At 46.0% G+C, this 15,000-nt stretch overlaps 1 protein-coding gene across 1 annotated transcript in view; it reads right to left on the reverse strand.

Annotated features, from left to right (window-relative positions):
- The window catches only part of rspo3 (R-spondin 3), a 17,690-nt gene extending 5,403 nt beyond the window's left edge, over positions 1 to 12,287 (reverse strand). Inside the window, exons 1-5 of the mRNA XM_079738359.1 lie at positions 11,452 to 12,287; positions 4,492 to 4,686; positions 3,346 to 3,489; positions 2,770 to 2,910; positions 1,791 to 1,964 (exon numbers count right to left, since the gene is read on the reverse strand). Coding sequence (XP_079594485.1) covers positions 1,791 to 1,964; positions 2,770 to 2,910; positions 3,346 to 3,489; positions 4,492 to 4,686; positions 11,452 to 11,551 — 754 coding nt within the window. The 5' untranslated portion in view covers positions 11,552 to 12,287. The remainder of the gene's footprint in view (positions 1 to 1,790; positions 1,965 to 2,769; positions 2,911 to 3,345; positions 3,490 to 4,491; positions 4,687 to 11,451) is intronic.
- Positions 12,288 to 15,000: the final 2,713 nt, after the last annotated feature.

Genomic DNA, 15,000 nt, shown 5'->3' on the forward strand with positions numbered 1-15,000 from the left:
GATCTGTCATTTAACAAAAGAGTCAAACACATTGTTCGAAACGTGCGTGTTTTCGGACCAGGCCGATGGTTTGGCCTCCCGCATTTTCCTGAGAACCGCTCATCCAAACAACTTCATCCTTGACACCTTGGGCCCTCAGCAATTGACCTGCCCTGACATTGGGCGTTCAACTTTGTAGCAAATGTGACACTAATCAATCAACTGGCTTCTAGCATTGGGACAAGGCTATTAAGCTAGTTGCGACAAGACTATTTCCGAGAACCTGTGTTTATTCCGAAAGTTACGTCGATGCTGTGTGAAATGTTTAGCGAAACAAAATGGCAAACTTAATACAATGCACGCACGCTCCCTTAACGTGCTCCCACACACACGAAAGTTAATAACCTCATAGTTTGTTTCTGTTATATTTTATAGGTCCCTCTTAACAGGTCCCTCTGCGTGAAAGTAGTTTTTTTACCACCCATTTCATTAGAGATGAACACGCTAGTATTTGTTTACCAGAAAGCACTTTCCACGAATAAAAAAACCCCAAACAACAGACACACACTGAGCAGACACAGCACACACACACACAACACACACCACACACAGACGACAACAAGCCTATTGCAACATCACACATGTGCGCTCTTCCCCTGACCCTCTCCAACCACGACGGCCCTCTGAATAAACACCCATAGTCCCGATCGGAAGAGAGACTAACTGTGATTGTACAGGCTTAGGCCGCCAAGTCTGGAATTCATAGTGTGCTGAAACCCTGCCATACGCCAAGAAACACAAAGGGAAAAAGACCCTCGAACAATACCAGAGTCAGCAACATACTTGCTGCTCAGAAATGTCAATTAGAAAACGAACAATATTGTTGTCGATTTTTGTTATGGATATTTCTTTTATATATATTGATGGTGGGTTCAGGGATCCTTCATTACACAATGTGGAACTAAATCTCTTTCCTGACTACGACGTCACCCTCAGTGGTCAGGCGAGGTCAGTTCAGGTGAGATGCAAGTCGGGTCAGGTCAGGTGAGGTAGAGGTCGGGTGAGCTAAAGGTCAGATAAGCTACTGGTCAGTTGAGCTATAGGTCAGGTGAGCTAAAGGTCAGGTGAGCTAGAGGTCAGGTAAGATACAGCTCAGGTGAGCTAGAGGTCAGGTCAGGTGAGCTAGAGGTCAGACAGGTCAAGGTATACAGGTCAGATGAGGTCAGATCAGGCAAGGCCAGGTCACAATGACATCATGTCGTATTGGACATTTTCAGGTATCTCCCCATCATGCCAAATGAGGTTAATGTATACAGTCCTTTATCACTATCCAAAAAGCTTCAGAGGTTCCTGTTTATAGACATCAAGTTATCCCACTGCCTTCGAACACAGCCCCCGAACAGGTAATCAGAATCAGTACTCTGGCTATTGCCAGACCACGTTGGTCTGGGGAAGCTGCTGTCATTATCTTCAGCACAAGAGGCGTGATCAATGGGCCTAGTTCAAATTACTCAAATTACTCTTCCCTGTCGCCATTGTGTTAAACCAGCCAATAGCGCGCCAAGGGGAAAAGCCAGCTTGGTGATTGGCTCCCGCAAAAACGCATCGGAAGCAGAAAGAAATGGATTGCTCTTCTCCGGACCCTTATGCAGGGCGAACTCAAATCGCCGGCAGAATGGGCGGGGCTACCCAGTCTAGGAGAGTCAACTCAAAACTCGGACCTGGACGTGAGTAGCAGCCACAGTAAGGGATGAAAATCAAAGCGGAAAAAAAAAAAAAAAAAAAATTAAAGAAAGTAAAGGGCCACGCACCTTGACAGCGGGGTCTCTTCAACAGGCACTCCTTGACCTCGGAGACATCGGGGCACGGTTTGCCCAAAGGCGACGGGGAGAGCAGTACCGGCCGCGTCCGGCTCTCCTGGCCCCGCCTCCGGCCCGTCCGCGTGCACGCGCTCCACTCGGCCCACGGGCCCACCTCACAGTGCACTGAGGACAGGGGGAAGTCGGGGGTAGAGAGAGGGAGAGGGGGAGAGAGAGAGAGGGAGGGAGGGAGGGAGGGAGGGAGGGAGAGAGAGAGAGAGAGAGAGAGAGAGAGAGAGAGAGAGAGGGAGGGAGGGAGGGAGGGAGGGAGAGAGAGAGAGAGAGAGAGAGAGAGAGAGAGAGAGAGAGAGAGAAGAGAGAGAGAGAGAGAGAGGGAGGGAGGGAGGGAGGGAGAGAGAGAGGGAGGGAGGGAGAGAGAGACAGAGAGAGAGAGAGAGAGAGTGGGAGGGAGGGAGGGAGAGAGAGAGAGAGGTGTGAGGGGGGGCGAGAGAGAGTGGGGAGTACAGAGAGGGACAAGGGATGGGGGGCGGGAGTATGTAGTAGGGAAGTGGGGGGTAGAGAGAGGGAGAGGGGGAGAGAGAGGGAGGGAAGGAGAGAGAGAGAGAGAAGGGATGGGAAAGACAGGGAGGGAGTAGAGAGAGAGGGAGTAGGGAGAGAGAGATAAGGGGTGTAGGGTGTGAGGTAAGAGAGGCAGAAGCGAGAGAGAGAGAGAGAGAGAGAATGAAAGGTAATAGAAAGAGAAAGAAAGAGAGAGAGTGAGAGACAGAGAGAACGAGAGACAGCGGGTGAGAGACAGAAAGGGATGAGGGAGAGAGGGACATAAGTGAATTTAAAGGACGCATTCGCTCAATCTAGTTTCTAAATTCTGGTGGACTCTGTGTGTACTGTTTTGCGCCATGATTAACTGTGTTTTTATCAACAAACATACACACACACACACACAAACACACAAACACAGGTGTGTGTTTACCTTGTGGCGTACACTCCGTGTTGCTGGGCTCGTACTCCTCTGGGCAGGTGTGGTGGCAGGCGCCCATCAGCTGGTAAAGGCCTGGCCGGCAGCGCGTGCACACCTCGCCTCTGGCACACGACTCACAATCTGCTGGACACTCTGCAGAAAGGAACACACGCTAGGTTAACACACAAACACACACACAAACACAAACAAAATCGGTGAATGCACTAAGAATATTCAGGTGGATTTGGAAACCGTTTCAAGACCTTGATCACAATGCTCTATGTATATACATAATCACTTGAGATTTTGTTCGAAAGGAACATGCTCCAAAATAGAATTTGCATGTCATACAATTACCACAGAACTGACACACACACACAACCCCCAAGGGAGGGCCTCAGTGTGTGTGTGTGTGTGTGTGTGTGTGTGTGTGTGTGTGTGTGTGTGTGTGTATGTGTGTGTGTGTGTGTATGTGTCAGTGGGAGCTGTTGCAGTAATCCCTGTTTCCTGCAGCGTTCCCCAGGAGATAATGATACATCCAGTATCATGTATGTGTGTGTGTGTGTGTTTGTGTGTGTAAATACTCACTGTGAACACACTCCCCCTGTGCCTCACTGGGCACCAGGCCCTCTGGACAGCTGTCCTGGCACCTACCCAGGTGAAGGTAGAAGGCCGATCGACAGCGAGTGCAGAAGTTCCTGTTGAAGCAGGAGTCGCACTCCGGCCGGCATTCTGTAGATAACACAGACCCACCGCTGGCTTTTATCAAACCCCTACGAGTTACTGTGTGTTTGGTGTGCACACGCACACACACACACAAAAACACACACACACACACACACACACACACACACACACACACACACACACACACAGACACTGCATTTTCAATGTACCAGGCATCACTGTGTAGTGTGTGTTTGTGTGCCGGGGGAAAGTTTGCTTGTGTGTATGTGTCGGGGAGGGTTGCTTTGTGTGTGTGTGCGTGTGTGTGCGTGCGTGTCTATGTGTGTGTGTGTGTGTGTGTGTGTATGTGAGTGTGTGTCAGTACATTTGTGTGCATGCGTGGGCCTGATGTTAACGTTGTTGCAACAGCCCTGCATATATGTCTTCGAGTGTGTGAAGATATATTACATGTGTGCTTGAGTGTCTAAGAGTGTGTGAAGATATAGGTGCTGACAGAATGACCCTCTTTAACCAAGGTGGGTGATGATACACAATTTTAAATGAAACGTTTTGTTTAAATGAACACCATCAAGAGTCCCTTGCCTTTAAGGCATTGTTTCCCCCTGTTTTATATGTTATGAGACAGAGGTTGTGAGATAGAGATCCCAGCGAGAGAGAGACCAGAGCAGAGAGCCGGAGACAGACAGAAAGGCAGAAACAGACTATATTTTATAAGCAGATTTTTGATTTGTATATCTCAACTGATGATCTGCATATGGAAAGTGGGCATTTATTTCCAGGACTATGTCAAAACACGGTCTTGGAAACCTGAAAGATTTGATGCTCATAATGTGTGTGGAAAAACCTAAGAGTTAAAAGTAGTCCGCCTTTACAACCTGGACCGAGTTCCACACACACTCCGCTCTCCATGTGTGTATCTGGCATCCGAAACAGAAATACCTTTCCCCCCCCCCCCCCCCCCCCGCCCGTTGTATATTCTAATGCTTTCCAGGTTCATTCTTTACAGAATCTTTCGATAGGGCCTGTGTGAGCCTGGGGTGCGCTTACTCGTGCACGTGTTCCTGTCGGGCGAGCGTGTGCCGTAGAAGCCCGGCGGGCAGGAGGTCATGCACACGCCGATCTGCTTCATCCCCATCCTCTCCAGGTGCATGAAGAGGCGTGGCTTGCAGGAGAGGCAGCCATTGTAGTCTGAGCAGGTCAGACAGCCCCCCTGCAGGCAGCCCTGACTCGCACCAGAGACCTCTGCTCGGGAGACACAAAGAGCATTATGGGTAATCAAAAAAGAGGAAGAAATGTCAAATGCCTCATAGCCGAAATAATGTAATAGTGAAGAAAGCACTTTGCATAAATATGTGCCCTCCAGTGAAATATGGAAGAAATGATTATGGGGTTTTCTTTCTTCAATCAAGTATAACTTGATTATGGGACTAGGGAATGGTTTGAATAGCAAGCACACATGTGAGGTCATACAAACAAAGAGGGCGGCTTATGAGATGGGTGGTCTGCCATCCCATAGTTTGTGCATCATAAGTCTCTTCATTTGGTTGCTGAGATACTGCTGTTTCATTTGAGTTACTCTGCACCTTAATAATAATATGCTACAAGACTTAAATAGTTAATGTTAATATTTCACTATAATACATACATTTGTATTATATTGAATAAAGGTCTACGTCCAAAACTGTCATTTCAAACCAAAGTTAAATTTATTCCAATGCATTCGTTATGAAAAGTATCAAATGAAATGCATTAATTTAATATTATGCATAAACCTAGTGCCCTGATAGGGTTAGGGAGATTTACATCTAACATGACTCCAGATGTTTCAGTTTAACTTTATATCCTTAAGACCTTATCAGCACTAGCCCGTTCTGATATTTTTCTTTTAATTTTTGGGAAACAATGCACCCTTAACTTAAATATATTAAATAAATAAATATACAGTGACTTTCCATTCCACTCGTGGCTAGAAGGGCTAACAATACATCAGCTTTAAGGCTTTCACATGCAGAGGTAAAACAATGATAAACACAATAATGATTAATAATGGAATATAAGCACCCCTCTCACCAGTCACCCTCACAAAGTAAATCGAAGTGGTTATGTTAACAAATAATGCTGAATGAACTTAAGGGTTAAGCCTTAAGCCACTTGCAGGAATAGTTATAGCCCAAATAAATGTGGCTTACTGGCTGTGTAAACAGGATCAAAACCAGCTACAATAGTGGACGCTCTACGAATACATGGTTTGGATACGGTGTTGTATATAAAGATGGACCATGTTGGTTGTCATGCTGTATTATTGCTGTTGTCAGGCTTGAATACTTCTGGTTTGAGTGCCCGGAGAGAACAGCAGAGCAGACACCAACTGTAAAACACCATGAATGTAATATATTTCCCTAATAACCATCGCTAAGATGATAGACGGATACTTTGATCACGGTCATCGTCTTTGAAAAACATCACATTGTTTGAATGAAAAGTCATAAATAAAAAAAAGAAAAGCTTAAGCAGACTAAAAAAAGCCTCTTGCATTTTTCCTTCTTTTTTGACATGTGTCAAGAGATGGAGCTGCCCTCACGTTTAGGGAGAACATTAGTCCCATGTGTACCTCGAGAAGACCAAACTCCAGGACCTCAAGGTTTCCCTCTCACTCTATACTCTCTCTAAATGTTCAGTTAGACTCCTCTCTCTAAACGAAAGAAAGAGAGGAGTCTGGCATTTGGGTTTTAACTGTTAAAGAGGAGTCAATGAGTTAGGGTCCTACTGTGAAACATCTGAAAAATAGACTCTAATTGTTAGACTCCTCTCTATGACCGTAAGAGAGAGGAAGGCCCCGATCAGACGGAGCGCGGTTCAGCATCTTTTTGTAAGTTAACAGAGTCCAGAAGTTACACTACGACCTAACATTGAAGTCTAACCAAAACATCTAACATTTGGAGTCAAACTGTTAATGAGAGGAGCCTAACAGTTGACTCCTAACAGTTACAAAGCAAGACGTTATTCCATTGCAGTACCGTCATTTAGTGTATGTATACCTACTAAATAAATATATTAACGCTAAATGAAGGTGAACGTGTAGCCTATCCATCGATTCATAAATAAACGGTAATTAGTTATTACGTTTAATTCCAAGATAAACGTTTTAAAGGTACTCACAAAGTACAAAGTGAAACCCAGGTACATAGAACAGATGGAAAAAGGTATTTGCCAAAGTGTATGCTTGAATTTAATCACTCATGTTGCACTGACAATGCGCAGAACAGGAGGCTGCACATTCAAGGTGCAACCAGCCTCTATGAATGCACACTCAGATGCGCATTTAGTTGAGTTCGTAGCTAGTTTGGTAGGCTATTGTGTCAGGTACTGTGAGAATACATGGGATATCTGACCAATACTTTTTCAGTTATAAATAGGGATACAGGTATGGTATAGATATTCTACATCGTAACAGAATATGTCAAGTACCCTGTTCTACAAATTGCAATGACCCTGCAGACCTGCTGCTCATAAAAAGACACACAATTCACATTTGGCAAAAGACCCTTGGTAACTTAATTAATGAGCAATAATATGAGAGCACTCCCAATCCTAATACTACGTTTTCATACTATTTCAATACTATCAGCACAGTCTTGTTGAAACCGATCCTTGACGTACCAGTGAGGTACCACAATACCTCTAGGTTTGAAGAGAAAGTTCGATTTATGGGATGAGGTTGCTCCGGCCGTGCTGGAGGGTTGTTGAGATAGTCCTGGAGAAAGTGGGCTGGTGGTTGGTGGTTGTTTCTTTCGCAAACTATTTAGCTGTATATCGTATCTCAGGAATCTTTAACACGGCGGCCCGTTTGTCCGTGTGTGGCTGCCAAGCATCGTTATTCAAAGAAGTCTTATGGACAGGAATTTGGCTTTACACTCGGATACACACACAACCTCAAATGGACACGAGGTGTCTTGCATAAGATACCCAGAAGTTCACTTTGAGCTTAATATGCACTCACACGCACACTCTCACACACACGCAGATACAACACACACACTCTCCCTCTCTCTCTCTTTCTCACACACACACACACACACACACACGCACACACACGCGCGCGCACGCACACACACACACACACACACACACACACACACACACACACAGATAAGCACACAAGCACACACACACACGCAAGAACACACACAAACTCCTCACACAGGGTCTACATTAGATCCTTCATCCCCTTATCTTTAATGAGTCAGCCAAACATTTAACTTTCACAGTCTCCTATCAGCTATCACTTCAATTAAGAGTTCAGAGGAGACAGAGAGTCCCCTCTTCTAGCTGTGGTCCTGGTGATGTTAGCAGTCATGCATCATATATGCCTGACTCCATCTCATACAGGAAGCTCCGAGTTCCCCCTCCATCGCCCCCTCTGACTGACGGGTCGTTGACTCCTCAAGCCTTTTACTAGAACCCTAACCCTCCCCCCTCTCTCTCTCCTTCTCTCTACCCTTCCCACCCTCACCCTCTCTCTCACCTCCCTCAGTCTCCCTCTCTGTCCTTTCACCACCCTCCCCCTGGTGGGGAGGGTGGTGGGGAGGGAGGAGTCATTGGTGGGGAGGGAGGAGGTGTTGGTGGGCAGGGAGGAGGAGGTGGTGGTGGGTGAGAAGGAGGAGGTGGGGAGGCAGGGAGGAGAAGGTGGGGAGGGAGGGAGGAGAAAGTGGGAGGCAGGGAGGAAGGGGTGGTGGGGAGGGAGGAGGAGGTGGTGGTGGGTGAGGAGGAGGAGGTGGGAAGGCAGGGAGGAGTCGTTGGTGGGGAGGGAGGAGGTGTTGGTGGGCAGGGAGGAGGAGGTGGTGGTGGGTGAGAAGGAGGAGGTGGGGAGGCAGGGAGGAGAAGGTGGGGAGGGAGGGAGGAGAAGGTGGTGGTGGGTGAGGAGGAGGAGGTGGAGAGGGAGGAGGAGGTGGTGGGTTGGGAGGAGGAGGTGGTGGTGGGGAGGGAGGGAGGACGAGGTGGTGGTGGGTGAGGAGGAGGAGGTGGAGAGGGAGGAGGAGGTGGTGGGTTGGGAGGAGGAGGTGGTGGTGGGGAGGGAGGGAGGAGGTCTTGGTGGGGAGGGAGGGAGGAAGGAGGTGGTGTTGGGAGGGAGGTAGGAGGAGGTTGGGGTTGGGTATGGAGAAGGTGATGCGGAGGGAGGAGGAGGTGGTGGTGGGGAGAAAGGAGGTGGTGGTGGGGAGGGAGGAGGATGGGGTGAGGAGGGAGGAGAATGGGGTGAGGAGGGAGGAGGTGGTGGTAGGGTGGGTAGGGAGGAGGAGGTGGTAATAGTGAGGGAGGAGGTGGGGGTTGGTAGGGAGGAGTTGGGGGTGGGTATGGAGGAGGTGGTGGTGGGGAGGGAGCGAGGAGGAGGAGGTGGTGGGGGTGGTGGTGGTGGTGGTAGTGGTGGTGGTGGTGGTAGTGGTGGTGGTGGGGGTGGTGGTGGTGGAGGTGGTGGTGGTGGTGGTGGTGGTGGTAGTGGTGGTGGTGGTGGTGGTGGTGGTGGTGGTGGTGGGGGTGGTGGTGGTGGTGGTGGTGGTGGTGGTGGTGGGCGTAGGAAGGGATGGAGGGAGGAGGTGGGGGTGACCGAGCAGGGGGATGTTAGGGGGAGTTGGGTTCGGACTCATCAGGCTGCTCAGTTTAATCTTTAATCTGCCAGAGGAGACCTACACTCCTCATAGAGTCACTTAACCCGCGGATGGTCATAAGCAAAGGGGAAACATCCGTGGCAGGCTGTGCGGGGATGTGGATGTGCTGTACTGTACATCATGTTTTAAATGAGTTTGTCAAACAGAGCCGGCCCCAGAATGCGGTTTGATTATTTTTGAACCTGTTATCTTGGAACTGGAGCTCGGTAGAACAAAAAAAAGGGAGGATGTGAATACACTGGTTCTGATGTTTATTTTAGGATAGAGGAGATATTCTTTGTCTGTATATACTATTACAGAACCTTTTGATTGTTACACAGGTATTATGGTCTGGAGGCAGGCTGCGCAGTTACAACAGCTTTCTTCTCCATCATAACAAATCCATTATTCATCTATTTTAAACATGAGGTGAACGCTTCTCCAAAACAATTTCTGGGAGTTTGAGCAAGCATTTACACGGTAGTAGGACGTCAATATATGTTACTCAGAAAGACTCAATCGAGTGGGTGGACAAAGGTTTCCTAACTGTGCGGTTTGATCCAAGCACTGCAAAGGGTTTCCATCCTATTTCTGCTCTAGAGCACAATATTAAAAAGAAACAGGGTTACAGCTCAATCCAGAACACCATCATTTATAAAAGGAAAGTGGGATTGACACCATGAAGAAACACATGATCTTCATGATGAAATAAACAGATCCTGCGCCTGAAGAGCCAGCATCGGGAGTATACAACACAGCCGTACGACACTAGAGAGGGCTGGGACAGGGGGACCTTGAAAACAACACTTCAAGGGTCTAATAGCATCAATCAGTAATCATAAGACAGTTCTTCTGCCACAATTAATTCTGGGAAGGGATGTATGGAATATGCCAGCTTTGGAATATGCCCGCTATCGTTGACAGATTCCGTTGTTCATGATATATATAGGGATCATTATGAATAGGGATAGATGGGTCTTCTTAGATATAGATTTATACTGTACATATAGGTGGATAGACAGGATGAGACTTGATGTGTGAGCGTATAGCAGGAATAAATAAGGATGTATATATATATATATATATATCTTGTTCTTGAATCTATAAGGATATAGAGAGATGGATGGGATTTCTAAGTTTGGTCTTCTCTGGCAACCTATTGGGCTCTTATTGTGGATGAGGCTGCTGAAACGATACACAAATGATTTTAAGGTTTAATTTGGGTTTCAATAATGATAAAGGTCTGATCAAATTCTGGTAAAGTAGGTGGTATAACTACTAAAAGTATATTTTATATTATTTATGCATTTTAAATACATTCTATAACTTTACAGTAGCCTTTGAAAACATAACAATATGTAAGCACAGGACTTGTATGAAGAATACATATATTCTTAATGTTAGACTCCCTTTGTAAAGGTTTTGTTAACAGAGTGTTAGGCCTACATTTCCTGCCTTTGATAATCTCCTTGATAGGCTGTCCTTTTAGTCCACTAGAAGGTGAAGGAAATATAAATATAGATGGCTACAGTGAGATTAAAGCAGGTTTGAGGTGCAGACCTTTTTATTTTAAGAAAAAGGAAAGAGAAATAGGGGTTAACCCTAACCCTAACTATGATGATAAACACATATTTCAGTCCAGGTTATGTTGCTGTGCATGGTGGCAGACACTCACGAAATTCACGTGGCATTTCACAAATGACAAATTAAGCAGCATGGTTTATAGGCCAACTGTTCAAAGAAGGAACCTAGCCATATGCCAATTTATATATGAAGTGGCCAACCTATGTGCCCATTGATCGATTAAGTATAGCTAACCTATTTACCAATTGATAGATTAAGTAGCCTATTCCAATTATCATAATGAAACTCCAATTGGTTTCTTTTGCCTCTTAAAAAGCCTTCCGAACTGCATACCAAGGTCATTAGAACGACTAATTAACATAAAAGTAAACGGTGCAGGCCTCCATTGTTCAATAAAGTAACGTAAAGTAATATATAGCCAGCTATAGTATAAAATGGAATTATAGAAGTGCCCCATTTAACCGTAACAGCCCAACCTTCCGATTGAATAAAATACATTGTCTACATTCATTAACATTTCAAACGGAGACAATTGGGCGCGTGAGCGTGCGTAATAATACACACACACACACACACACACACACACGCACACGCACACGCACACGCACACGCACACACACACACACACACGCACACGCACACGCACACACACACACACACACACACACACACACACACACACACACACACACACACAAACACACACACAGCCAGGCCAAGCATCTCGCTGCACACACACGGCGACCTTTCCCAATGCTTTTTCTTTTTCTTTCCTACTTACGTTTGTGCTGCCGGTGCCGGGAACCGCCGTGTTGCTGACAACCAGTGTATTCCATGCAGTGCAAGAAGATCAAAATAGAGCAAATCAGTTGTAATTGCATAGTAGCCCGGAGATGAGACTCATACACCCAATGTCATGTAAAGGGATAGTGGATCACAATTCCTAGACGGCAGAGGACCCCCAGCCCGGGGCGGAAGCGTGGGCTATGTAGCGGTGATGATGCACGGTGGCCCAATGGTGTCTGGGCCGCTTAGAAAGTAGCATCCTGTAATAGGTCCTCATATGTGCCGGGTATCGGGGAGCAGGTTTCCCCGTGCCGCAGTATTAAGTATATCCTCAACGAAAAACCAAAACGACCAATTATCATCCGGTGGGTAAAATGAGGGTGAATCAGAAGCAAAGGACCGAACCAATTTTGCACGTCTGATTGAAGAAGTGTATCTGAGATGATGAGTTTCCCTAACAGCCCATTTCATCCAACTTTTTTCATTCCAGAGAGATCTCTGATCTCGGATCACAGGTTCTGGGCGACGCTCCTCCCGGCGTCCAGTCAGCATCCAGAGTGGAACCCGCAGCTGAAACAAGCCATCACACCACAGCCTCCTCCTCCAAAAAAACCCAAAGAAGAAATATTCAAAAAGTTTTTAAAGTTATTTTGTTGGGTTTAATTTAAATGTCGCGGCGCCCGGGCGTGATCATCATCCCACTCAGTCCCGACTGTTGTCAGTGCGCGCGATTGAAAGTAATTTCCGCAGTTTCAGCGCGTTTCTGCTTTGCGTGCTAGACCCATTCACTGAATCCCGACAGGCCCAGTGATGATGACTTCAGCCCTCTGCTGTTGCTCTTTCTTTCTCTACTAGCCCCGCGCGCGCTCCAAAGTTTATTGAGAGGGCAAGCCCCCCACGTCAGAGAGAGAGAGAGAGAGAGAGAGAGAGAGAGAGAGAGAGAGAGAGAGGGGGGGGGGGGGGGAAGAGGGAGAGAGAGATATAGGGAGAGAGAGAAAGAGAGAGAGAGAGAGAGAGAGAGGGGTTGGTTTCGGGAACTTTACAGACCAATTCTTTTTTTTTACGTCGTAGGTCTAATGGTTTAACGGTATGATTAACGATGTAACCCATCACAATGGGTGGCGTTAGGTCTAATGTTTTAACACATCGTAATGGAAGCTGTCTATTTTACGCTACCCATCATGATGGCATTTCGTTCGTTTATTTGGTTCGGACCCACTAGAAGATGAGATGGTTCATCTCCAAGGGTTATACTTCAATAAAAGATCATCCTTCCTAGAGAGCTCGTCCTGCCTGAGAGGTCATAACCCTCGTGACCTCCTCTACAAACCCCACAGGACTGCTGTGGACATAACCCAAGACACGTGTTCGGACACACAGCAGTGAGTTCAGGGAGATTGGTTTCAGAATCGGTGGTTCGATAATCCTCGTGGATTTTGACATTTGTTTGATAGCTAAAATTATTAACAAAACATTTCCATTCTAAAATAAGTTGGGAGAGAGAGAGAGCGAGAGAGCGCACATGCTCATTTGCAAGGGTTGCATAGACAGTTCGTTTCATCACCAATAGAGGGAGTTCGCGTCTTGAAATCGTGGACACTAGAACGCAGGTACGGGTCACCTTTTGAGGAACGACACGACACAAATTTTGGAGGGACAGAAAATAATTACTTGCGAGTACACAAGGTCAGAAATGTGATGGTCAGACAGAGGCATGGAGAATAAAGGTGTCGGTGTGTTGATGCTGAATCAATCCCTACCTCGTTTCAGTCCATTAATGGGTACCCCAAAAAACCAACAAATTTCAATTCACCAAAATGATCAAATGCAAAACCCTGATTCTGGGAATCTGGTCAATATTAATATTTAATCTTGGGATTTGAAGTTCATTAGCTATTTGTTTGCATTCAATTAGCCTCCAAATAGGTTATATTTCTTATTATCGTCAAACGCTTCAAATAAAACAATTATTGGAAAGTATTTTAAAAAATATCATCATCCCAAAAATCAATGATTCAAATATGTATATCAAATATGTATACGTTATGTGTATAACAAAAAAGAGGAAAATAAAATAACAAGCAGAAGTGAAATGAGATGAAATGTTCCGAGGTACGGGGTCGATAAACACCCCTAGTGTTGTAGTGAGTCCCAGGGGGCCAGTGTCACGGATACGCCCGCATAAAGCTGGTCTTTGTCCCCTGGTCTGGACTGGCTCACCATCCCTGTCTCGCGTCCTGGGGGTGGACGCGTTGTGTGTGTGTGTGTGTTCTTGTGTATGTGTGTGTATACTTTGTGTGTTTGTGTTTCTTTGTGCCTGGTTGTGTGTGTGTGTGTGTGTGTGTCTGTGTGTGCTTTTTCAGTGCTTGGTCGTATGTGTGTTTAAATATGTGTCTGTGTTATGGGTTTGTGTGTGTGTGTGTGCTTTGTGTGTTTGTGTTTCTTCGTGCCTGGTCGTGTGTGTGTGTGTGTGTTTAAGTGTGTGAGTGTGTGTGTGTGTGTTTGTGTGTGTGCATGCTTGAGTGTGCGTGTACATGGATGTGTTTGTTTATATGTTTGTGTGTGTGTTTGTTTACGTGTGTTTATGTGTATGTGTGTATGTGTGTCCAAATGCATGCGTGCATGGATGAGCATGTGTGTGAGCGTGTGTGTGTGTTTGTGTGCATGGATGTGTGTCTATGTATGCTTTGTGTCTGTGTGTTTGTCTTTGTACCTGGTCGTGTGTGAGTCGGTCTATGTATGTATGTGTGTGTGTGTGTGTTGAACTCGGGTGAGGTAGGTGAAGGTCGCTTGGTTTTGTACGTGTGTGTGTGTGTGTGTGTGTGTGTGTGTGTGTGCGTGCGTGCGTGCGTGCGTGCGTGCGTGCGTGCGTGCGTGCGTGCGTGCGTGCGTGCGTGTGTGTGTGTGTGTGTGTGTGTGTTGCACGGGGTGGTGTGGTGGAGGAGGAGGTGAAGCTTGGTCAGTACCTGTGACCGTCCAGTGAGAGAATCAGTCGACACCTGTAAATGAAGCAGGGCAGGTGCAGCGTAACCCACCAAGAGTTGACTTTAATACCTTTTCTTTTTACCAAAATATATCCATCACTAATTTATTATGGGGGCATTTTGCAAACAAATATATGTTCAAAGACATCGTTTTTCTTTACAATGTGAACCAAGAAGTCCATACATATAACCTAAGGTAACAATATTGTATCTATATATAAGTAAGCAAAAATGAATGAATCAATCAATCTATTGGGCTATCTCATGTGTAACTAAATGTCAGCTGTTGACACTCAAATTAAACAGGTTTTATTTTTCTTTCCCTCTGTAATAATATCTGCCTGACCGCAATAGAAAACATTTCTTCTAAAAGTAAACTAAAGTAAAAATAATAATGAATTCTAATGTTTACCCAGTTTCAAAGTCAGTGAGACCGACGTTGGCTCAGTTATACCTTTGAATAACGTAAGAATAAGAATACAAAAGAAAGGCAGCCAACTCCTTTTGTTCCTGCATTCCCCATTTTCTCCATTCTTTGCACATGGATGTTTCCAATCAAC

This window comes from Pollachius pollachius (genome assembly GCF_949987615.1).
Source record: "Pollachius pollachius genome assembly, chromosome: 1".
Lineage (NCBI taxonomy): Eukaryota > Metazoa > Chordata > Actinopteri > Gadiformes > Gadidae > Pollachius > Pollachius pollachius.